Source organism: Sorex araneus, chromosome X (genome assembly GCF_027595985.1).
Source record: "Sorex araneus isolate mSorAra2 chromosome X, mSorAra2.pri, whole genome shotgun sequence".
Classification (NCBI taxonomy): Eukaryota; Metazoa; Chordata; class Mammalia; order Eulipotyphla; family Soricidae; genus Sorex; species Sorex araneus.
In genome coordinates, this window is record NC_073313.1 from 165,452,513 (window position 1) to 165,471,725 (window position 19,213).

General features: G+C 57.7%; 1 protein-coding gene across 1 annotated transcript in view; it reads left to right on the top strand.

Annotated features, from left to right (window-relative positions):
* The window catches only part of TDRD5 (tudor domain containing 5), a 31,370-nt gene that overhangs the window by 2,773 nt on the left and 9,384 nt on the right, over window positions 1-19,213 (top strand). Inside the window, 12 exon segments of the mRNA XM_055121992.1 lie at window positions 1,460-1,565; window positions 1,824-2,061; window positions 5,553-5,960; window positions 6,483-6,661; window positions 9,656-9,739; window positions 11,627-11,683; window positions 13,369-13,522; window positions 14,353-14,576; window positions 16,136-16,292; window positions 16,295-16,370; window positions 18,606-18,691; window positions 18,694-18,817. Coding sequence (XP_054977967.1) covers window positions 1,830-2,061; window positions 5,553-5,960; window positions 6,483-6,661; window positions 9,656-9,739; window positions 11,627-11,683; window positions 13,369-13,522; window positions 14,353-14,576; window positions 16,136-16,292; window positions 16,295-16,370; window positions 18,606-18,691; window positions 18,694-18,817 — 1,781 coding nt within the window. The 5' untranslated portion in view covers window positions 1,460-1,565; window positions 1,824-1,829.

Sequence of the window (19,213 nt, forward strand, 5' to 3'; positions counted from 1 at the left end):
TGTCAGTGTGTGTCTGTGTCTGTGTGTATGTGCGTGTGTGTGTGTCTGTGTCTGTGTGTGTGTGTATGTGTGTGTATGTGTGCGCGCAGCAGCTCTCCCCAGCCCGGAGGGGAGATGTGGAACTTTCTGGAAGGTTCGCGTGGCCCGCGCGTGCTCCGTGGCCGTTTCTCCGGCGCGGACGGCCCCGCCCCCTGGCGGACGGCGCAGGGAGGGCAGGGGGTGTCGGCATCCGCCTCCCACGGGCGCGGGGCCCTCTCATGCCCCCAGACCCTGCCCTAGCCCCAGGCGCGTCCTCCCTGGGGTTCTCGGACCCCGGGACCCCACCCCAGCCGCCGCCCCTCCCTCCGACCCCGTCACCCCTGCCCCTTGTCCTCTGACCCCGCCAGCAGAGGGGACAGCGGACAGCGTGCCCCGCCCCGGGGGGCCCAACCGTCCCACCGGCCGCCACCCTCCCCCCCCCGCCGGGGCTCCCTACAGCCGGGCCGCTGTGCAGGCGCCCTGGACCGGCAACGGCCAGGTGAGGGGTCCCCGCAGCCCCCAGCCGCGCCCCCTCAGGCCCCTTTCACCGGGGACCGGGCGGCCCGGGAGGCGGTGGGGGGACCCCTGCCCGCTCCATTGGGGGTCCGAGAGAGGTAGGGGGCGGGTGAGGGGCGGAGCCGCGCCCCCCCACAGTGGGGTGGGGGAGGGGAGGTAGAACAAGCAAGGCCCTTCTCCCCGGTGCACGTGTGCCGACCCCCAGGGAGCCCTGGGGACCCCCACACCCGCCCTTGGGGAGCCCTGGGGACCATCACAGCTTCCTTCCCGGGCGCTGGCGGGGACGTCAGGGCCGGGTGGGGGGCTGGAGGGTCCCTGCACCTCCCCCCCAGTCCCTTCCGCTCTTACCCTTGATCCACTGGGGTTTGTTTTCACTTGGGGGAGGGGCAAGTCCTGTCATGCCAGGGGTCACTGGGGGGGTGTCAGTTGGGGTGCCCAGGAATGGGGTCAGCCCCGGGCTCCTGCCTCGTGGCATGCACCCCCACCCTTTGAGCCTCGCCCGGCCCCTGCTGGACGTTTCCGTTTGTTTTCTTGTCTCCTGGGTTTGGGTTTGGGGCCACACTTGGCTGTGCTCAGGGACCACTCGTGCCCATGTTCGGGGACCATGTGCAGTGCCAGGGACCGAACCCGGGGCAGCCGCGAGCAAGGCCCACGCCTTCCCGGCTGCACCATCTCTTCAGCCCCTGAAGGGAACGTCAGAGATTTATTTTTGCTTTTTGGGTCCCACCCAGCGATGCTCAGGGATGACTCCTGGCTCTGCACTCAGGAATCACCCCTGGCAGTGCTCGGGGGACCCTATGGGATGCTGGGAATCGAACCCGGGTCGGCCGCATGCAAGGCAAATGCCCTCCCCGCTGGGCTATTGCTCCAGCCCCGAGATTTCTTTTTAATTGTTGCTTTTTGTTTGCTTGGGGGCCACATCCAGCGGTGCTCAGGACTTACTCCAGGCTCTGTGCTCAGTAATCACTCTCGGAAGTGCTCGGGAGACTGTATGCCGTGTTGGGATCGGACCTGGGTCAATTGTGTGCAAGGCAAGCGCCTCTCCTCTCCCCATCCTGTCCTGCCTCTCTGGACCCCTCACTTTGGTTTGGGGGTCTCCAGCAATGTCTAGGGGGTCGCCCCTGGGGGTGGTCTGGGGACCGTACCATGGTGGGGGTGGCATACATCCCCCCCCCACACACACACACCGGTCTCCTGCATGGACAGCTCATGCTCCTGCATGCTGTGCCCAAGACCCCCTCCCCGCCCTCATCCCTGCGCGCTCGGCTCTGCCTCCCCCTACCCCGCAGGGTGCCATGTCTGAGCAGGAGCGCGTGCAGGAGTCGGTGCGGAAGGAGATCCGGGCGCTGCTCATCTCGGCCAAGGACGGCCTGAGCCCGCCGCAGCTGGAGAAGGAGTACCTGCTGATGATGGGCGGCCACCTGCCCCTGCGCGCCCTGGGCTACCGCTCCACCATGGAGCTGCTGCTGGACATGCCCGACGTGGTCAGCATCTGCCCCTGCCGCAACGGCTCCGTCATCCTCAAAGGTGGGCCCGGGGTCGCGCACCAGCCCCGCTGCCAAGCCCGGCTCGGGGGTCTCGGGACGGGAGTCGGGCTGGGGGGCCGGCCCCAGGGAGGCAGAGGTGCAGAGAGGCCGGAGAGAGAGATGCCGGAGGGAGGGGACAGGGGGCTGACAGCGGGGCGTGTTGCTGCACTCTCCACAGTCACGGTGCAGGCCAACGGTCATTCACTTCCCATATGCACTGCTCTAGACCAGCAGTCACGCTCCGTAGACATGGCTCTAGAACAACAGACGCTCATCCCATGGTCATGGCTCTAGACCAACAGACGCTCACCCCATGGTCACAGCTCTAGAACAACAGACGCTCGCCCCATGGTTACGGCTCTAGAACAACAGTCACTTGCCCCGTGGTCACGGCTCTAGAACAACAGATGCTCACCCCATAGTCACGGCTCTAGAACAACAGACACCCCATAGTCATGGCTCTAGACCAACAGACGCTCACCCCATGGTCACAGCTCTAGAACAACAGACGCTCGCCCCATGGTTACGGCTCTAGAACAACAGTCACTCACCCCATGGTCACGGCTCTAGAACAACACGCTCACCCCATAGTCATGGCTCTAGAACAACAGACACCCCATAGTCATGGCTCTAGACCAACAGACGCTCACCCCATGGTCACAGCTCTAGAACAACAGACGCTCACCTCATGGTCACGGCTCTAGAACAACAGATGCTCACCCCATGGTCACGGCTCTAGAACAATAGACACTCACCCCATGGTCACGGCTCTAGAACAACAGTCACTAACCCCATGGTCATGGCTCTAGACCAATAGTCACTCGCCCCATGGTCACGGCTTTAGAACAACAGACGCTCACCCCATGGTCATAGCTCTAGAACAACAGACGCTCACCTCATGGTCACGGCTCTAGAACAACAGACGCTCACCCCATGGTCATGGCTCTAGAATAACAGTCACTCGCCTCATGGTCACGGCTCTAGAACAATAGTCACTCGCCCCATGGTCACGGCTCTAGACCAACACTCACCTCATGGTCACGGCTCTAGAACAACAGTAACACACCCCATGGCCACGGCTCTAGACCAACAGACACTCGCTCCATGGTCACGGATCTAGACCAATAGTCACCCCATGGCCACGGCTCTAGACCAACAGTCACTCGCCCCATGGTCACGGCTCTAGACCAACAGACACTCGCCCCATGGTCACGGCTCTAGACCAGCAGTCATTCATCTCCCATATTCACTGCTCTAGACCAACATACCCCATAGTCACGGCTCTAGACCGACAGTCACTCTCACTCCAGATTCATTGCTCTAGACCGGCAGTGTCAGGAGAACCTGGGCGATGTCTCAGCGCCTCAGCTCCTACGTGTCAGAGGGCGCCTGCGGCCTTGGGACAGAGGCCTCTCCCGTGCCCTTGTCTCACAGAGCCCAGAGAAGGCCGCTAGCTGCCCCTCTGCCTTCCCCGCGGGGCATGGGGGGGCTGTGGGCAGGGCTGGGAGGGGGAGCGCACACCCCGCGCCCCAGGACAGCGTCTTCAGTTGGGAGAAGCGTCAGGCGTCGCGAAGGGGCCTTTATTTATTTACTTTTTTTGGGGGGGGCTGGGTTCTCAGGGGCTGCTCCTGGCTCTATACTCAAGGTCACTCCAGGGCTGTGGACCCAAGGGTTGAACCTGTGGCTTCCCACGGGAACGCTGGGCTTAGAGCGCTCTCTCTCTCTCCCTCTATCTCTGTCTCTGTCTCTCCCTCTCTCTGTCTCTGCCTCTTATTCACTCCATCTCCCTGTCTCTCTCCCTCTCTTTGTCTCTCTCACTCTGTCTCTCCCTCTCTCTCTCTCCCTTTCTCTGTCTCTCCCTCTCTCTGTCTCTGCCTCTCGTTCACTTCATCTCCCTGTCTCTCCCTCTCTTTGTCTCTCTCGCTCTGTCTCTCCCTGTCTCTGTCTCTGTCTCTCCCACTCACTCTGTCTCTGTCTCATTCACTCCATCTCCCTGTCTCTCTCCCTCTTTGTCTCTCTCGCTCTGTCTCCCACTCATTCTGTCTCTGTCTCTCCCACTCAATCTGTCTCTTCCACTCACTCTGTCTCTGTCCCTCCCACTCACTCTGTCTCTGTCTCTCCCACTCACTCTGTCTCTGTCTCTCCCACTCTCTCTGTCTCTTGTTCACTCCATCTCCCTGTCTCTCTTCCTCTCTTTGTCTCTCTCGCTCTGTTTCTCCCTCTCTCTGACTCTGTCTCACTTTCTCTGTCTCTCTTGCTTTCTCTCTTTCACTCTCTCTGTCTCTTGCTCTCTCTCCCCCTCTCTCTTGCTCTTTCTTGCTCTCTCTGTCTCTCTTTCGCTCCCTCTGTTCTGTCCTTTGCTCTCTCTCCCCCTCTTTCTCGCTCTTTCTCTCTCACTTTGTCTCTCTGTTTCTCTCTCTCTGTCTCTAGCTGTATCTCTGTATCCTTTCATCTCCCCCTCTGTCCCCGTGATGGGAATCTTACTTACCTGCTGTGGTTTCCTGGCCGGGATTGGTTGTGCTCAGGGCTCACTCCTGGCAGGGCTCAGGGTGCTGTGTGCGGTGCGGGGGGTTGACCCTGGGCGAGCCGGGTGCAGGACAAGTGCCTCCTCCACACTCGACTCTCTCCAGGACCGCAGTGTGACCTTGAGATGGTCCTTGCAGGCTTTGAGCTGCCTGATGCGCACAGACCGTGCAGGACACACCAGTCCGGCCAGAGGCTCAGGGTCTTTGAAGAGGAGGCGCCCCACGACGATCTTGACCTTTTTGGGTTTTTTGTTTGTTTGTTTGCTTGGGGGCCACATCTGGCAGTGCTCGGGGCTGAGTCCTGGCTCTGCACTCAGGAATCACTCCTGGCGGTGCTCGGGGGACCCTATGGGATGCCGGGGATCGAACCCGGGTTGGCCAGGTGCAAGGCAAATGCTCTACCCATTGTACTATCACTCTGGCCCCCAGTTTCCTTTAATTTTTTTTTATTTATTGTTTTGCTTTTTGGGTCCCACCCGGCGATGCTCAGGGCTGACTCCCGGCTCTGCACTCAGGAATCACTCCTGGCGGTGCTCGGGAATGGGATGCCGGGGATTGAACCCGGGTCAGCCGCATACAAGGCCAATGCGCTCCTGCCGTTTTGTCCCTCCGGCTCCCCGATCTGCACCGTTTTTCCCCCGTTGGCCACAGAAGCTGACACTTCTCGCACGCTCACGAGAGGTCACCAGCCTCCACCCCCGTGAGGAACGGAGGCTGCGAAGGTTCACCCTTCCCCCAAGACCCGGCTCTCCGTGGAGAGTTAGAGACTGCCCAGGGTTCGAGAGAGCACGGAGGGAAGGGCTCTTGGCTTTGTGCTCCTCCCGCCTCCCCCCCACAACCCCCGGACCCCGCCAGGAGTGGTTCCCAAGTGCAGAGTCTGGAGGCACCCCTGGGCGTCTGCAGGTGTGGCCCCCGGAAGGTCCCCAGGGCTCCTGACAGTGACGGGGCGTGCCCCCCCTCTCCACAGCCATCCCCGACGAGGCCACCAAAGGGATGGCGAGTCTGGTGGCCCGCCAGCGGAGCAGCCACAAGGTCCGCAGCTCTGTGCAGCGGGCGCGGGCGGGCATGTGCCCGGGGCCCGGGCTGCAGCGGCGCCTGCCGTACCGGGGCCGGGTGCCCCCCATCCTGCCCGCAGTGGTGAAGAGTGAGCTCAAGGACCTGCTGGCGCTCTCGCCCGTCCTGCTGTCGGATTTCGAGGTGGCGTTTGCCAAGCGCTTCGGCCGCTCCTTCCAGTACGTGCAGTACGGCTTCCTGTCCATGTTCGAGGTCCTCAGCGCCGCGTCCGACGTCATCTCCGTGGAGCAGACTCGAGCCGGGTCGCTGCTAATGTTGAAGAAGAGCGTGTTGGAGGAGAAACACCGGGGGTGGCCGGCAGGTGGGCTTGGCTGGGGGGTGGGGACGGCAGGGGGGGGCGCTGGTCGTGGGTCCATATTCTCTGTTTTCCTGTTTGTTTGGGGGTTCACACCCGGCAGTGCTCAGGGATCACTCCTGATGGTGCTTGGGGGACCCTAGGGGATGCTGGGGATCGAACCCGGGTCGGCCGCGTGCCAGGCAAATGCCCTCCCCGCTGGACTTTCACTCTGTTTCCCTTTTTGTTTGGGGGTTCACACCCAGCGGTGCTCAGGGATCACTCCTGTCAGTGCTTGGGGAATCCTAGGGGATGCTGGGGATCGAACCCGGGTCGGCCGCGTGCCAGGCAGACGCCCTCCCCGCTGTGCTATTACTCTGGCCCCTGTTCGCTTCTGCCCTAGTGTAAATGTTCCCGGCTTCAGAAGGACCCGTGAGCTTTACTTCATTTTCAGTTCAAAGTCAGGGCAGGGTTTCCGCAGGCCTGACGGCCAAGGAATAACCAAGACGCCGCCCATGACCTTCTCCCGTCTTCTCTCCTCCGCCAAAGGCAAAATCTTCGCCCCGCCCTTCCGGGTGAAGCCGGGGCCGTACCTGAGCGGCGGGCCCATGGCCAAGGCTCGTTTCCCACAGCCCAGCGCACCCCCGCAAATCTTGGGCCTGGACAAAACCGCTGGGCCGAAGGTGGGGGACACCTCCAGGCTGAGTCACACGGAGAAGCTAAACCAGGTGAGCCAGGGGAGGGTGTGAGAGCGACGGTTTGGAGGCCGCCGTTGGCTCAGATCTGTCGGGGAGGCTGACCTCCGAGCAGGTGACATGGCCCACTCCTGTGACACTTAATTGAGCATTTTCCTCTGCTCCGCGGGTTCGTTAGAAGCCAGAGGCCGCGGGGAGATGACAGTCGCCTGCACTCCCCCGGGTGACCGTCTCTGCTTCCCGCTCGTCGCCCGCGGTTGGACCTACCATGCCCTCTTGAATAGCCCCCCGCCCGGCTGGCCCCGAGGGCCACAAGCCTGGGATTGTTCTGGAACTGCGATGCCGAAGGACACTGCATAAAAGCGTCGGGGACCGTCCCCACACAGGCCTGCAGAGTCACAGCTCACGTAGTGCCCAGAATGACATGCAAGGGGGCTGGAGCCAGAGGACAGCGGGAGGGCGCTGGCAACGCACACACTGACCAGACGCCCGCAGAGCTCCCGAGCCCCCCTAGGGCCAGGGGTCAGCCCTGACTGCCGCCGGGGCTGCCTGTTACGAGGCCGCCAGCCAGTAGCTGTCCACTGGCCCCTTCACTGCTGTCCGACTGTGATTCTGTACAGGTGTTCCCTGATTCCTTCCCGGTGTCCGACTGTGATTCTGTACAGACATTCCCTGGCCCCTTCCCGGTGTCTGACTGTGATTCTGTATAGACATTCCCTGGCCCCTTCCCAGTGTCCGACTGTGATTCTGTACAGGTGTTTCCTGACCCCGCCCCGGTGTCCGACTGTGATTCTGTACAGACGTTCCCTGATCCCTTCCCTGTGTCCGACTGTGATTCTGTACAGGCGTTCCCTGATCCCTTCCCGGTGTCCGACTGTGATTCTGTACAGACATTCCCTAGCCCCTTCCCAGTGTCCGACTGATTTTGTACAGACGTTCCCCACCCCTCACTCGGTTGTGTGAATATGATTTTCAGTCTGGCAGGTGAAGCTCATTGGCCAGATTTTAGTCAGATTCAAGCAGTTGAAAGCATTGACTGGGTGAATGTGCGTCGGTTTCATGATCGTCATCAGGAAAACACTGATGACGTCCCATGTGGCAAGAGTCCATAGTATGTTTCTGGAAGAGAAACCCTTTCTTCCTTCTCTGTCTTTCTGCAAGTATTTCCCCCTACTTGCTCCCATGATCCTGTCGCTAAGGAGCTTCCAGCGGTCCGCAGTTTAGATTTTTGTTGTTGTGTTTGTCTGGGGGCCACACCTGGTTGGTGCTCAGGGCTGAGTCCTGGCTCTGCGTGCAGGGAGCACTGTTGATAGGCTCTGGGGACCCTGTGGGGTGCCAGGGATCGGGGCGGGGGGTTGGCGCCAACACCTTCCCCACTGGACTCCATGTTTTTAAGAATGATTGTTTGCATTTTTTTCCTATAAATTGTAGATCATTGAAATACAAGAAAGCATTAGAGAAAATAAAAATCACCTGTATTGTTGGGCTTCAGAAAATCTGATTTTTTTTCTATTAAAAAAATGGAGGGGGGCTGGAGAGATAGCACAGCGGGTAGGGCGTTTTCCTTGCACGCGGCCGACCCGGGTTCAAATCCCAGCATCCCATAGGGTCCCCCGAGCACGGCCAGGGGTGGTTCCTGAGTGCAGAGCCAGGAGTAATCCCTGTGCATCGCCAGGTGTGACCCAAAAAGCAAAAAAAAAAAAAAAAAAGGAAGGTCAGTGTGCCTCCTCCTCCTCCTCCTCCTCCTCCTCCTTCTCCTCCTCTTTCTCCTCCCCCTCCTCCTCCCCCTCCCTCTCCTCCTCCCCCTCCCTCTCCTCCTCCTCCTCCTTCTCCTCCTCCCCTCCCTCTCCTCCTCTCCCTCCTCCTCCTCCCCCTCCTCCCCTCCCTCTCCTCCTCCTTCCTCTCCCCCTCCCTCTCCTCCCCTCTCTCTTCCTCCCTTTCCACCTCTGCCCCCTTTAAAAAATTTTTTTGGTCCTCACCCAGTAATGCTGAAGGCTTACTCCCGGGTCTGCGCTCAGGGGTCACTCCTGGGCCTCGGGGAGCCACACAGGGTGTGGGGATGAACCCCGCTTGGCCATACTTAGACAGATCCCCTCACTGCCGCACTCTAGCTCCCGCCCCGGCTGTCCTTCTTTCCTGCCTCTCAGGCTGGGGCCAGCATTGCACTGGTACCCAAGTCTTCTCCTTCGAGTTGCCTCTCCTCGGCACTCCCGGCATCGCCCCTTTGCTGTGCATTTGGCCTCATTAAGTATCTGCTTAATAATCACCTACTATCAGGCCGGAGCGATAGCACAGCGGGGAGGGCGTTTGCCTTGCACGCAGCCGACCCAGGTTCGATCCCTGGCATCCCATAGGGTCCCCCGAGCACCGCCAGGAGTGATTCCTGAGTGCAGAGCGAGGAGTCAGCCCTGAGCATCGCTGGGTGGGACCCCCCAAAAAAAAAAGAATAATCACCTAATATCTCTTAGAAACAGAAGAATATTGGTCACAAAAATCCCTTCAAAAGAAGAGTATAGAGTAATTAGATAAAAGACTATCTATCATCAGTATAGATCAGGGGTTCCACACCTTTTACACCTCTCAGCTGGCCCTGACTCGTGGCCTTATGCTATTATCCTGGAAAATTCCAGAACGTTCCTTTTTATGAACGTTTCATCTGCCCTGAATGTGGTATGGTATGAAATGCTGTAGTACTTGATCTCTTTTTTATTCTTATTTTGGGGCCACACAAAGTTACTCCTGGCTCAACACTCAGGAATCACTCCTTGCCATTCTCAGGGGACCCTATGAGGTGCTGGGGATCGAACCAGGGCCGGTGGTGTGCAAGGCAAACACCCTCCCCACTGTGCTATCATCCAAGCCCGAGTACTCGATCTCCTTCATTGAAATAGATTTCCTGGGATGCTTCATTTATATGCTATTTAGATTGATCTTTGGCTTCTTTTTTTTTAAGTTTTAAAAATTATTATTATTTTTGATCTTTGGCTTCTTTTCATTCTGCCACTTTTCCCCGTCCTCCTTTCATAGTTGGAGGACACATTCAAATCCGTCATTGCACAGATGGGACCTGGTGGCACCGTCAGCCCGGAACTGAAGCTCAAGATCAAGTTTGTAAGTGTGTCCTGCTCCGGGGAGCCAGAATGCTTAGTGGCACCTTCAGATATCGAGATAAGACAGTTTGTGTTTGGGGCTGGAGCCATAGCACAGCAGGGAGGGTGTTTGCCTTGCATGAGGCCGACCCTGGTTCGATTCCCAGCATTTCATAGGGTCCCCTGAGCACTGCCTGGAGTAATTCCTGAGTGCAGAGCCAGGAGTCAGCCCTGAGCATTGCCGGGTGTGACCCAAAAAGGAAAAAAAAAAGACAGTTTGTGTTTATCAGTTTTACATGAATACCTGACATTGTCAAATACACTGCAAATGCAGAGGTGAGTATTTCAAGATCAGAAAGAAAAACAAATAACCAATCAGATGACGCACTCTGGAAAAAAAAAACTTTAATGTTCTCAAAGTTATTCAGAAAATGTGAGTCACACTGTGAATTCTCTTCTCCATCATCCCAGTGAGTATTAGTGACAGATAGTTCAAGATTTTCCAGGATCGGTTCCGTATAGACCCTGTAGGGTGGGATGCATCTGTGTGTATTCGTTACCAGTGTTTATCACGCATCCCTCTGAAGCAGTGCCAGTACCCATTGGGCTGATGAACTGTGTTTCATTCCGGAGATCGGACTCTAGGTCTGGGTTATTTCCAACCTTGTTCAAATTGTTCTCTCTCTCTCTGTCTCTCTCTGTATCTCTGTCTCTCTGTCTCTCTCTCTCTCTCTCTCACACACACACATATACACACACACACACACCTGGCAGTGCTCAGAAGTTAATTGCGCTGATGAACTGTGTTTCATTCCAGAGATTGGACTCTGAGTCTGAGTTATTTCCAACCTTTGTTGTGAAAAATGATTGTACGGATATGTAGATATTCAAATCATCACTGTAAGATTCGTGAAGAGAACCAGGAAATGGTTGTGCAAAGAGGGTCTAGTAAACAAATTTAAGGACATTTAATATTTTTGATTTTGTTTTTGGGTCACACCTGGAAATGCACAGGGGTCACTCCTGGCTCTGCACTCAGGAGTTACCCCTGGCGGTGCTCAGGGGACCATATGGGATGCTGGGAATCGAACCCGGGTCGGCCGCGTGCAAGGCAAATGCCCTACCCGCTGTGCTATTGCTCCAGCCCCAAGGACATTTAATATTTTTGAATATATGTTAAACTTGATTAATTACTGACAAGGAAAGATGTCAGTGATAAAGTTACACTGGCTACGGAAATAATACCCTTATTTTTATATAAAACATAGGGACTTGGGGACAGAACAATTGTACTTGCCTTGCATGCGGCTGACCCAGTTCAATCCCCAGCATCCCTTAGGGTTCCCCAAACTTGCTAGGAGTAATTCCTGAGTTTAGAGCCAGGAGTAACCCCTGAGCATCACCAGGTGTCACCCAAAAAGCCAAAAGCTGCAATAAAATATGGGATTTATTTGATGTGCATATGGGAAACAGTAAGTACTACATGTGGGTATTTTTTTTGTGTTTTTGAGGGTGTTTTTTTGGGGGGAACCTCACCTGCCAGTTGTTACTACAACCTTTTAAAAACTGTGACTACAGGGGCTGGAGCGATAGCACAGCGGGTAGGGCGTTTGCCTTGCACGCGGCCGACCTGGGTTCGATTCCCAGCATCCCATAGGGTCCCCCAGCACTGCCAGGAGTAATTCCTGAGTGTAGAGCCAGGAGTAAGCCAAGCCCTGAGCATCGCCGGGTGTGACCCGAAAAGAAAAAAAAATTGTGACTGCATTCCCTGGACAATCATGTCATCGTCTGCCTTTGTGACTGAGTTGACAAGGTCTCGCTGGGATATTTTTGTGGTCTTACTTTGATATCCTTCGCCCAGCCTTCCGGGGGTTCTCTCTTTCTTGTGCTCATTTTCCCCTGTTTTTAGGTCGTGTCCAAATTCCCGGACGGTCTGCTCCTGTCGAAACTGCTGGGCGAGTTTGAGGTGAGTGCGTTGCTTCCCCACCCGTGGGGTTGGTGGCTTCGGGCTCTTAGTGTACACCCCCACTGACCCCGGTCTCTGCTCTAGAACCGACACATTTGGGTTTGCTCTTTGGTGGAGTTTTTCTTCACCGGGAGCACAAAGAACATGGTCCTTAACAAGGCTCTCGTATTCCAGGAAGGGTATTTCTAGCACTTAGCTCCCCCGTCTTTATTTTATTTTTAGAATAAAAAACGGGCAGGGCCTGAGGCGACCCTGTGGCCAGCCTGGTTTAACCCCCAGCTCGGCATAGACATTGCCAGGGGTTGTCTCGAAGTAAGGAGTCAGGAATGGCCACATGATCCCCCCCGCTCCGTGAATCAGATAAAGGGTTGGTTAAATGATCCACTCAAACTTGGGAATATCAAGGGACTCAGAAAATAAAAATGGTTATCTATTACTTGCAGGAAGTCACAGAGAATCCTTTCTCTGAAACTAGAGAGCCACCGACAGTTTTATGATGATTTCTATATCCGGTGTGTGCCCTATCTTTGGGGGAAGAAAAAGATTGCACTTTATGTTTAGAATGAGATGTAAGGGTTGGAGCAATAGTACAGTCGGTAGGGCGTTTGCCTTGCACTCGGCCGACCCGGGTTCGATTCCCAGCATCCCATAGGGTCCTCTGAGCACCACCAGCGGTGATTCCTGAGTGCAGAGCCAGGAGTGACCCCTGTGCATCGCCAGGTGTGACCCAAAAAGAAAAAAAATAGAATGAGATGTAAAACTACCCCCTCCTTTTTGCTTTGCTTTGCCAGATTGGGGGCTGGAGCGGTAACACAGTGGGTAGGGCGTTTGCCTTGCACAGGGCCGACCCGGGTTCTATTCCTCCGTCCCTCTCGGAGAGCCCGGCAAGCTACCGAGAGTATCCTGCCCACACAGCAGAGCCTGGCAAGCTCCCCGTGGCGTATTCGAGATGCCAAACACAGTCACAACAAGTCTCACCATGGAGACGTGACTGGCGCCCGCTTGAGCAAATCGATGAGCAATGGGACGACAGTGCAACAGTGCTTGCAAGGTTGAGTTGATTGCCTGAAAGGAACTTGAAGGGGACCTAGAAGCCTGGGTGTTGGGCAGGGACTGAGGGCTCTCCTGGTCCTAGACCTACCTGGAATCAGGTCTGGGCTGTAGAACCTGAGTTCATGGAACCTTCCAGATCAGTAGAGCTGAGACAGTCCCTGCGCTGTCCAGGGCGTCTGTACATGTTTTCATGGATGTGCTCTATGTTTCATGTTACTGTTGCTTTTATGTATATGTGTGTGTGTGTGTGTGTGTGTGTGTGTGTGTGTGTGTGTGTGGTGTGTGTACAGCAGGTGATCTTTTGTGGGTTTTATTTTTTGCTTTTTGGGTCACACCCAGCAATGCACAGGGGTTCTTCCTGGCTCTGCACTCAGGAATTACTCCTGGCGGTGCTTGGGGAACCCTATGGGATGCTGGGAGTCGAACCCGGGTCGGACACGTACAAGGCAAACGCCCTCCCCGCTGTGCTATCGCTCCAGCCCGTTTGTTTTCTTTTTGGGCCACACCTGGTGGTGCTCAGGGCTGACTCCGGTGGGGCTCAGGAACGGCATGGGGTGCCTGAACTCTAATCCAGGTCTGCGGGGTGCAAGGCAAGTGCCCTACCCACTGCACTATCTCTCCGGCCCCTCCAGGTGACTTTCAAAGAGCAACTTTCACCCAAAACCTTGGGCTTCTTGAACGTGACGGAGCTCGTGGGAGCCCTCAGCGACATCCTGCGCGTGGAGTTCCGGGAAGGGGAGCAGGACCTGCTGGTGTTTGACGCCGACGTGAAGCCCCTGCCCGGTGGTGAGTGGACCCCTCGGGCCCCACTCTGATCTGGGTCCCAGGAGAGAGATGGCCTTGGCACTCTATACCGTCTCCCGGGTGCCGTCTGTGTCCATCGGGCTTACTAGGAACCGAGAGTGTGAGGTTGGAGCGATAGCACAGCGGGGAGGGCATTTGCCTCACACGCGGCTGACCCAAGTTCAATCCCCGGCATCCCATAGGGTCCCCCGAGCACCGCCAGGAGTGATTCCTGAGTGCAGAGCCAGGAGTCAGCCCTCAGCCCTGAGCATCGCTGGGTGGGACCCAAAAAGCAAAATAAATAAATAAAAATAAAATAAATTAAAAACTAAAAATAATTAAGATTAAAAGGAAGGATGGGAGGGAGGAGAAAGCGAGGAAGGAAGGAAGGAGAAAAGGAAGAGAGGGGGGCTGGAGTGATAGCACAGCGGGTAGGGCGTTTGCCTTGCACGCGGCCGACCCGGGTTCGATTCCCAGCATCCCATATGGTCCCCTGAGCACCGCCAGGGGTAATTCCTGAGTGCAGAGCCAGGAGTGACCCTTGTGCATCGCCAGGTGTGACCCAAAAAGCAAAAAAAAAAAAAAAAAGAAGAGGAAGGGAGGGAGGGAGGAGGGAGGGAGGGGGAGGGACGGGGGAGGGGGGGAGGGAGGAAGGAGGGAGGGAGGAGGGGGAGGGAGGGAGGGTCCAGACTGCCCGCCCCCACTCGCAGATCCTGTGTGACTGTGTCTGTGCCGAGTGCTGGGGCAGGGGCGTCCCCCCGCGTCTGTCCTGTGTCCCCCACCCTCGGCACCCATGCCCAGTGACCCAGAAGTTTCCGGGCTTCCTCCCGCAGCCCCAGAGGCCGCTCTGTTGGCCCTTCCGGGCGGCGCCGCCCCTTCAGCCCCGGGCCCGGCCGAGCAGAAGCCGGAGGCCAGAGCAAGCATGGCCGGCCCGCCCCGAGCCCTGCTGTCCGCCCCGGCCGGCAGGGGCGCCCCGTGGGACTCCTCGAAGGCCCCCCGGGAGCCTGACACTAGGGTCTGCAAGAAGCCCAACCTGGTGGTGAAGCCCCTGCAGCTGGTGAGTTTGGGGGCGCGGGGGGAGCCCCGACCCTGTCTCCACTCGGGGGCCAGCTCTCGCCCAGGGAGCTTCCTCAGGCTCAGGGGAGGGCTCCAGTGCCCGGAGGGCCGGGTCTGGGAGTCTGCAGTGTCCCCGCGGGGGGGTCCGGGGTCAGCCTGCCTGGCCGCCAGCAAGGGCCACGTGTCTCTCCCCGACCCTGGCCGGACCCCTGGCCGGACCCCATTCCCATGGCTCCAGAAACCTCTCTCCCTGCCCCCTCCCCTCCCCCATCTCTCTCTCCCACTCCCACTCGCCCCCATGTGGAACCTCTCCCGCCCGTGCGCTTCTCATTAAGCACCAGATTGCGGCCATCCCCTCCCTGGACCTCTCCGGGCTTCCTTCCCTCCCTCCTTCCCTCCTTCCCTCCCTCCCTCCCTTCCTTCCTTCCTTCCTTCCTTCCTTCCTTCCTTCCTTCCTTCCTTCCTTCCTTCCTTCCTTCCTTCCTTCCTTCCTTCCTTCCCTCCCTCCCTCCCTCCTTCCTTCCCTCCTTCCTTCCTTCCTTCCCTCTCTCCCTCCCTTCTTCCTTCCTTCCTTCCCTCCTTCCTTCCTTCCTTCCTTCCTTCCTTCCTTCCTTCCTTCCTTCCTTCCTTCCTTCCTTCCTTCCTTCCCTCCCTCCTTCCCTCCTTCCTTCCTTCCTTCCTTCCTTCCTTCCCTCCCTCCCTCCCTCCCTCCCTCCCTCCTTCCTTCCTTCCTTCCTTCCTTCCTTCCTTCCTTCCTTCCTTCCTTCCTTCCTTCCTTCCTCCCTCCCTGCTTCCTTTCTTCCTTCCTTCCTTCCTTCCTTCCTTCCTTCCTTCCTTCCTTCCTTCCTTCCTTCCTTCCTTCCTCCCTCCCTCCCTCCCTCCCTCCCCAAAAGAGTCTCAGAAGAGGGGGTTTGAGGCGCCTCACACGATCAGAGGAACAGACACAGGAATGACCGAGAGGGTCTGAAGCTCACGGTTTGCACTTGCACAGAACAGTCGTGTAAGACCCGAACTCAGGGGCTGGAGCCACGGCACAGCGGGGAGGGCGTTTGCCTTGCACATGGCTGACCCGGGTTCAATTCCCAGCATCCCATAAGGGCCCCCGAGCACCGCCAGGAGTGATTCCTGAGTGCAGAGCCAGGAGTCAGCCCTGAGCATCGCCGGGTGTGGCCCAAAAAGAAAAAAAAAAAAACAACCAGATCCGAACTCAGGTTATGGGGCAGTTTTTGCCAATTGAGCTGAAGGAAGGGCCCACCTGGGGTGTCTGGTTTCGTTGCTTTGGACTTGGGGCTGTACCTAGGACTTCTCCCTGTGGGGGGGGAGGGGGGTGCTGGCCGTGCTCTGGGATTGCCCCCCCAGCCCCCTGGGTGCATGTGTGCATAGCCCTCTGAGCTGTCTTGCTGGCCCCCGGAGGGGCGTTTGGAAAACGCCCGACCATAGTCCTGGTGGGGAGGAAGGCAGGGAAGAGTTTGTGGGAACAGAGCCAGAGGAACACGGCCCCCGTGTGGACCGGCCCCCCGGAGTCAGGGCGTCCTCTGCTCTCTCCCGTCTGCCCTGCAGCAAGAAGCAGCCAGTAAGCCCCAGGTGAGCCGGGCCTCGCCTGTCCAGGACATCCCCCCGTCCAGACATCCCCCCCGACGCCGTGCGGGACAAGAAGCTGTGCGGCTGCCGCTGCTGGACACCAGCACGCTGGTGGGGGTCTTCGTGGAGTACATCATCTCCCCAGCCAGTTCTACGTCCGCATCTACAGCCGAGACTCCTCGGAGCTGCTGGAGGACATGATGATTGAGATGCGGTAGGTCGGCCCGGGGCTGCCGCTTTGACCCTCAGTGCAGTGAACACCCCCCCCCCCAGGGCAAGCCCGAGCACAGCGCGGAGGGCGCTGGCCTGGCACGCAGCTGGCCGGGGTTCCATCCCCGGCATCCCATAGGGTCCCCCGAGCACCGCCAGGAGTGATTCCTGAGCGCAGAGCCAGGACTGACTCAGCCCTGAGCATCACTGGACATGGCCCCCAAATCAACAAATCACACCCGAGATAGAATTCACAGGGGTCACTGTTAGACTTTTTTTGCTAATCGTCTTTAATCTTCTGCCTTGATCATGGAGAAAGTTGTCTGTTCATCAACCCGTTCCTGCTCTATCTTTCATGTTGCAAGATACCGTGTTGGTTAGAGTGTTAAAGACGTCTGGCCTGGGCTGGAGCGGGGAGGGCGTTGGCCTTGCATTCGGCCTCTCTGGGTTCGGTCCCCAGCATCCCATAGGGTCCCCCGAGCACTGCCAGGAGTAATTCCTGAGTGCAGAGCCAGGAGTAACCCCTGTGCATCGCCGAGTGTGACCCAAAAAGCAAAAAAAACAAAACCAAAAAAACACCTCTCAGGAATTCTCACAGAGGCAATAGAGTGACAGCACAGCGGGGAGAGCATTGGCCTGGCACGTGGCGGACCTGGGTTCGATTCCCAGCATCCTATAGGGTCCCCCGAGCACCGCCAGGAGTGATTCCTGAGTGCAGAGCCAGGAGTAACTCCTGAGCACCGCCAGGTGTGACCCAAAAAGCAATCAGTCAAGCAGTCAATCAAGACTGGCCTGGTGCCACTCAGAATCGGAGGGGATTCTCTTCCTCTCTGTGCCGGGCTCGTTCCGGGGCCTCAGACGCCTGAAGCCTGGGTTTGGCCTGTTGATGTCAAGCCTTGGTGACTATTGCAGTTAGAAATTTCTTTCTCGGGGCTGGAGCAAGAGCACAGCGGGGAGGGCGCTTGCCTTGCCACGCGGCCAACCCGGTTTGATCCCCGGCATCCCATAGGGTCCCCGAGCACCGCCAGAATCCTAAAGTGCAGAGCCAGGAGTAACCCCTGAGCACTGCTGGTTGGAACCCAGAAAGCAAAAAATGCAAAAAAAAAAAAAAAGAGTTGGAGGAGGAGAGGGCCTGTCCTGGCGGTGCTGGAACTCTCTGGCACAGTGCCAGGGCGCCTGCGTGTGCCTGGGCCGTGTTCACTGCACACAAGGGCGCCTCCTGGCTCTGTGCCTGGGGCTTGCCCCCCAGGAATACGGGTGGGAGGGGTCTCGGCTGCTGGGGGTGGAGGCCCGGGCCCTTCTGCCTCGGAAGCCTGACCATCTCCGCGCCCACATGCACATACTTTGACCGACACTGGCCCCCGGTCGCTCCCTCCTCAAGGAAACCCAGAGAGTGACTGGCCCAGGGAGGCTTTGCACCTGGTCTGCTGGGTCCGAAGCCCGAGCGCTTACTTGATTGGCCCAGCAGAGGGCGCCCGAGAGCCAGCCGTCGATGACAGAACTATTTCCAGGAGGGGCGGCGAGAGCTGAGGCTGGGAGGGCTGTGAAAGGTCTGAAGGGTCTGGCAGGGTCTGGCAGGGTCTGGCGGGCTGCAAGGCCCTCGCTCAAAGCCAGAGGCCCACAGCTGATAATTGGGAATCAGCAACTGATGTCTTACAAACGTCATTAGAAAGTGCTGGGGCAGGCCGGAGCGAGAGCACAGCGGGGAGGGCGTTGGCCTTGCACGCAGCTGACCCAGGTTCGATTCCCAGCATCCCATAGGGTCCCCCGAGCACTGCCAGGAGTGATCCCTGAGTGCAGAGCCAGGAGTCAGCCCTGAGCATCGCCGGGTGTGGCCCAAAAAGCCAAAAAATAGAGAATTAAAAAAAAAAATCAGGGTTGGAGCAATAGCACAGTGGGGAGGGTGTTTGCCTTGCACGTGGCAGACCCGGGTTCGATCCCCGGCATCCCATAGGGTCCCCTGAGCACCGCCAGGAGTGATTCCTGAGTGCAGAGCCAGGAGTCAGCCCTGAGCATCACCCGGGTAGGACCCAAAAAGCAAAAAAAAAAAAAAAAAAAAGAATATTTGTTGATGAAGAGAAAGGATTTAGGTAGGCAAAAAGGGAAATAAACCTACTTGCATTCATAAATAGGCCTTGGCAGACCAGGGGAGGGAGGGTTTTTCTTCTCAGACTTCGAGGCCCCTCACAGAGGTGTCGGGTGGTCTCTGCTCTTTCCCGTCCCTCCGGGACCGTCCCAGGCGCTGCTACTCCAATCAGCTGGTCTCCGATCGCTACTCCATGCCGGAGCGTTTCATCCAGCCGGGCCATCTATGTTGCGTCAGGATTTCGAGGACAAGTGGTGGTACCGCGTCATCATCCACCGGGTGCTCGGGAAGCAGGAAGTAGAAGTGTTCTACCCCGACTTCGGGAATATCGGCACGGTCCAGACATCCTCCCTGAGGTTTCTCAAGTGAGTCGGCGCTGCTCAGGGTCAGGGGTTCCCACCCGGCGATGCTCAGGGCCGACTCCCAGCTCTGCACTCAGGGATCACTCCTGGCGGCGCTCGGGGGACCCCACGGTTGCCGGGGATTGAACCTGGGTCGGCTGCATGCAAGGCCAACGCCCTCCCTCTTGGGTGATTTTTGCCTTCACATGGTAATGGCCTGGATAGACCGTGACCATAATTGCAGTCTCTCTCTCCCTCTCTCTCTCTCTCTTTCTCCCTCTTTCCTTCCCTCCCTCCCTCCCTCCCCTCCTCTGTGTGGGTATCTCTCTTTCTCCCTCTCTCTTCGTCTCTCCCTCTCTCTCCCTCCCTCCCTCCCTCTATCTCTCTCCCTCTCTCTCTCTCCCTCTCTTTCCTCTCCCT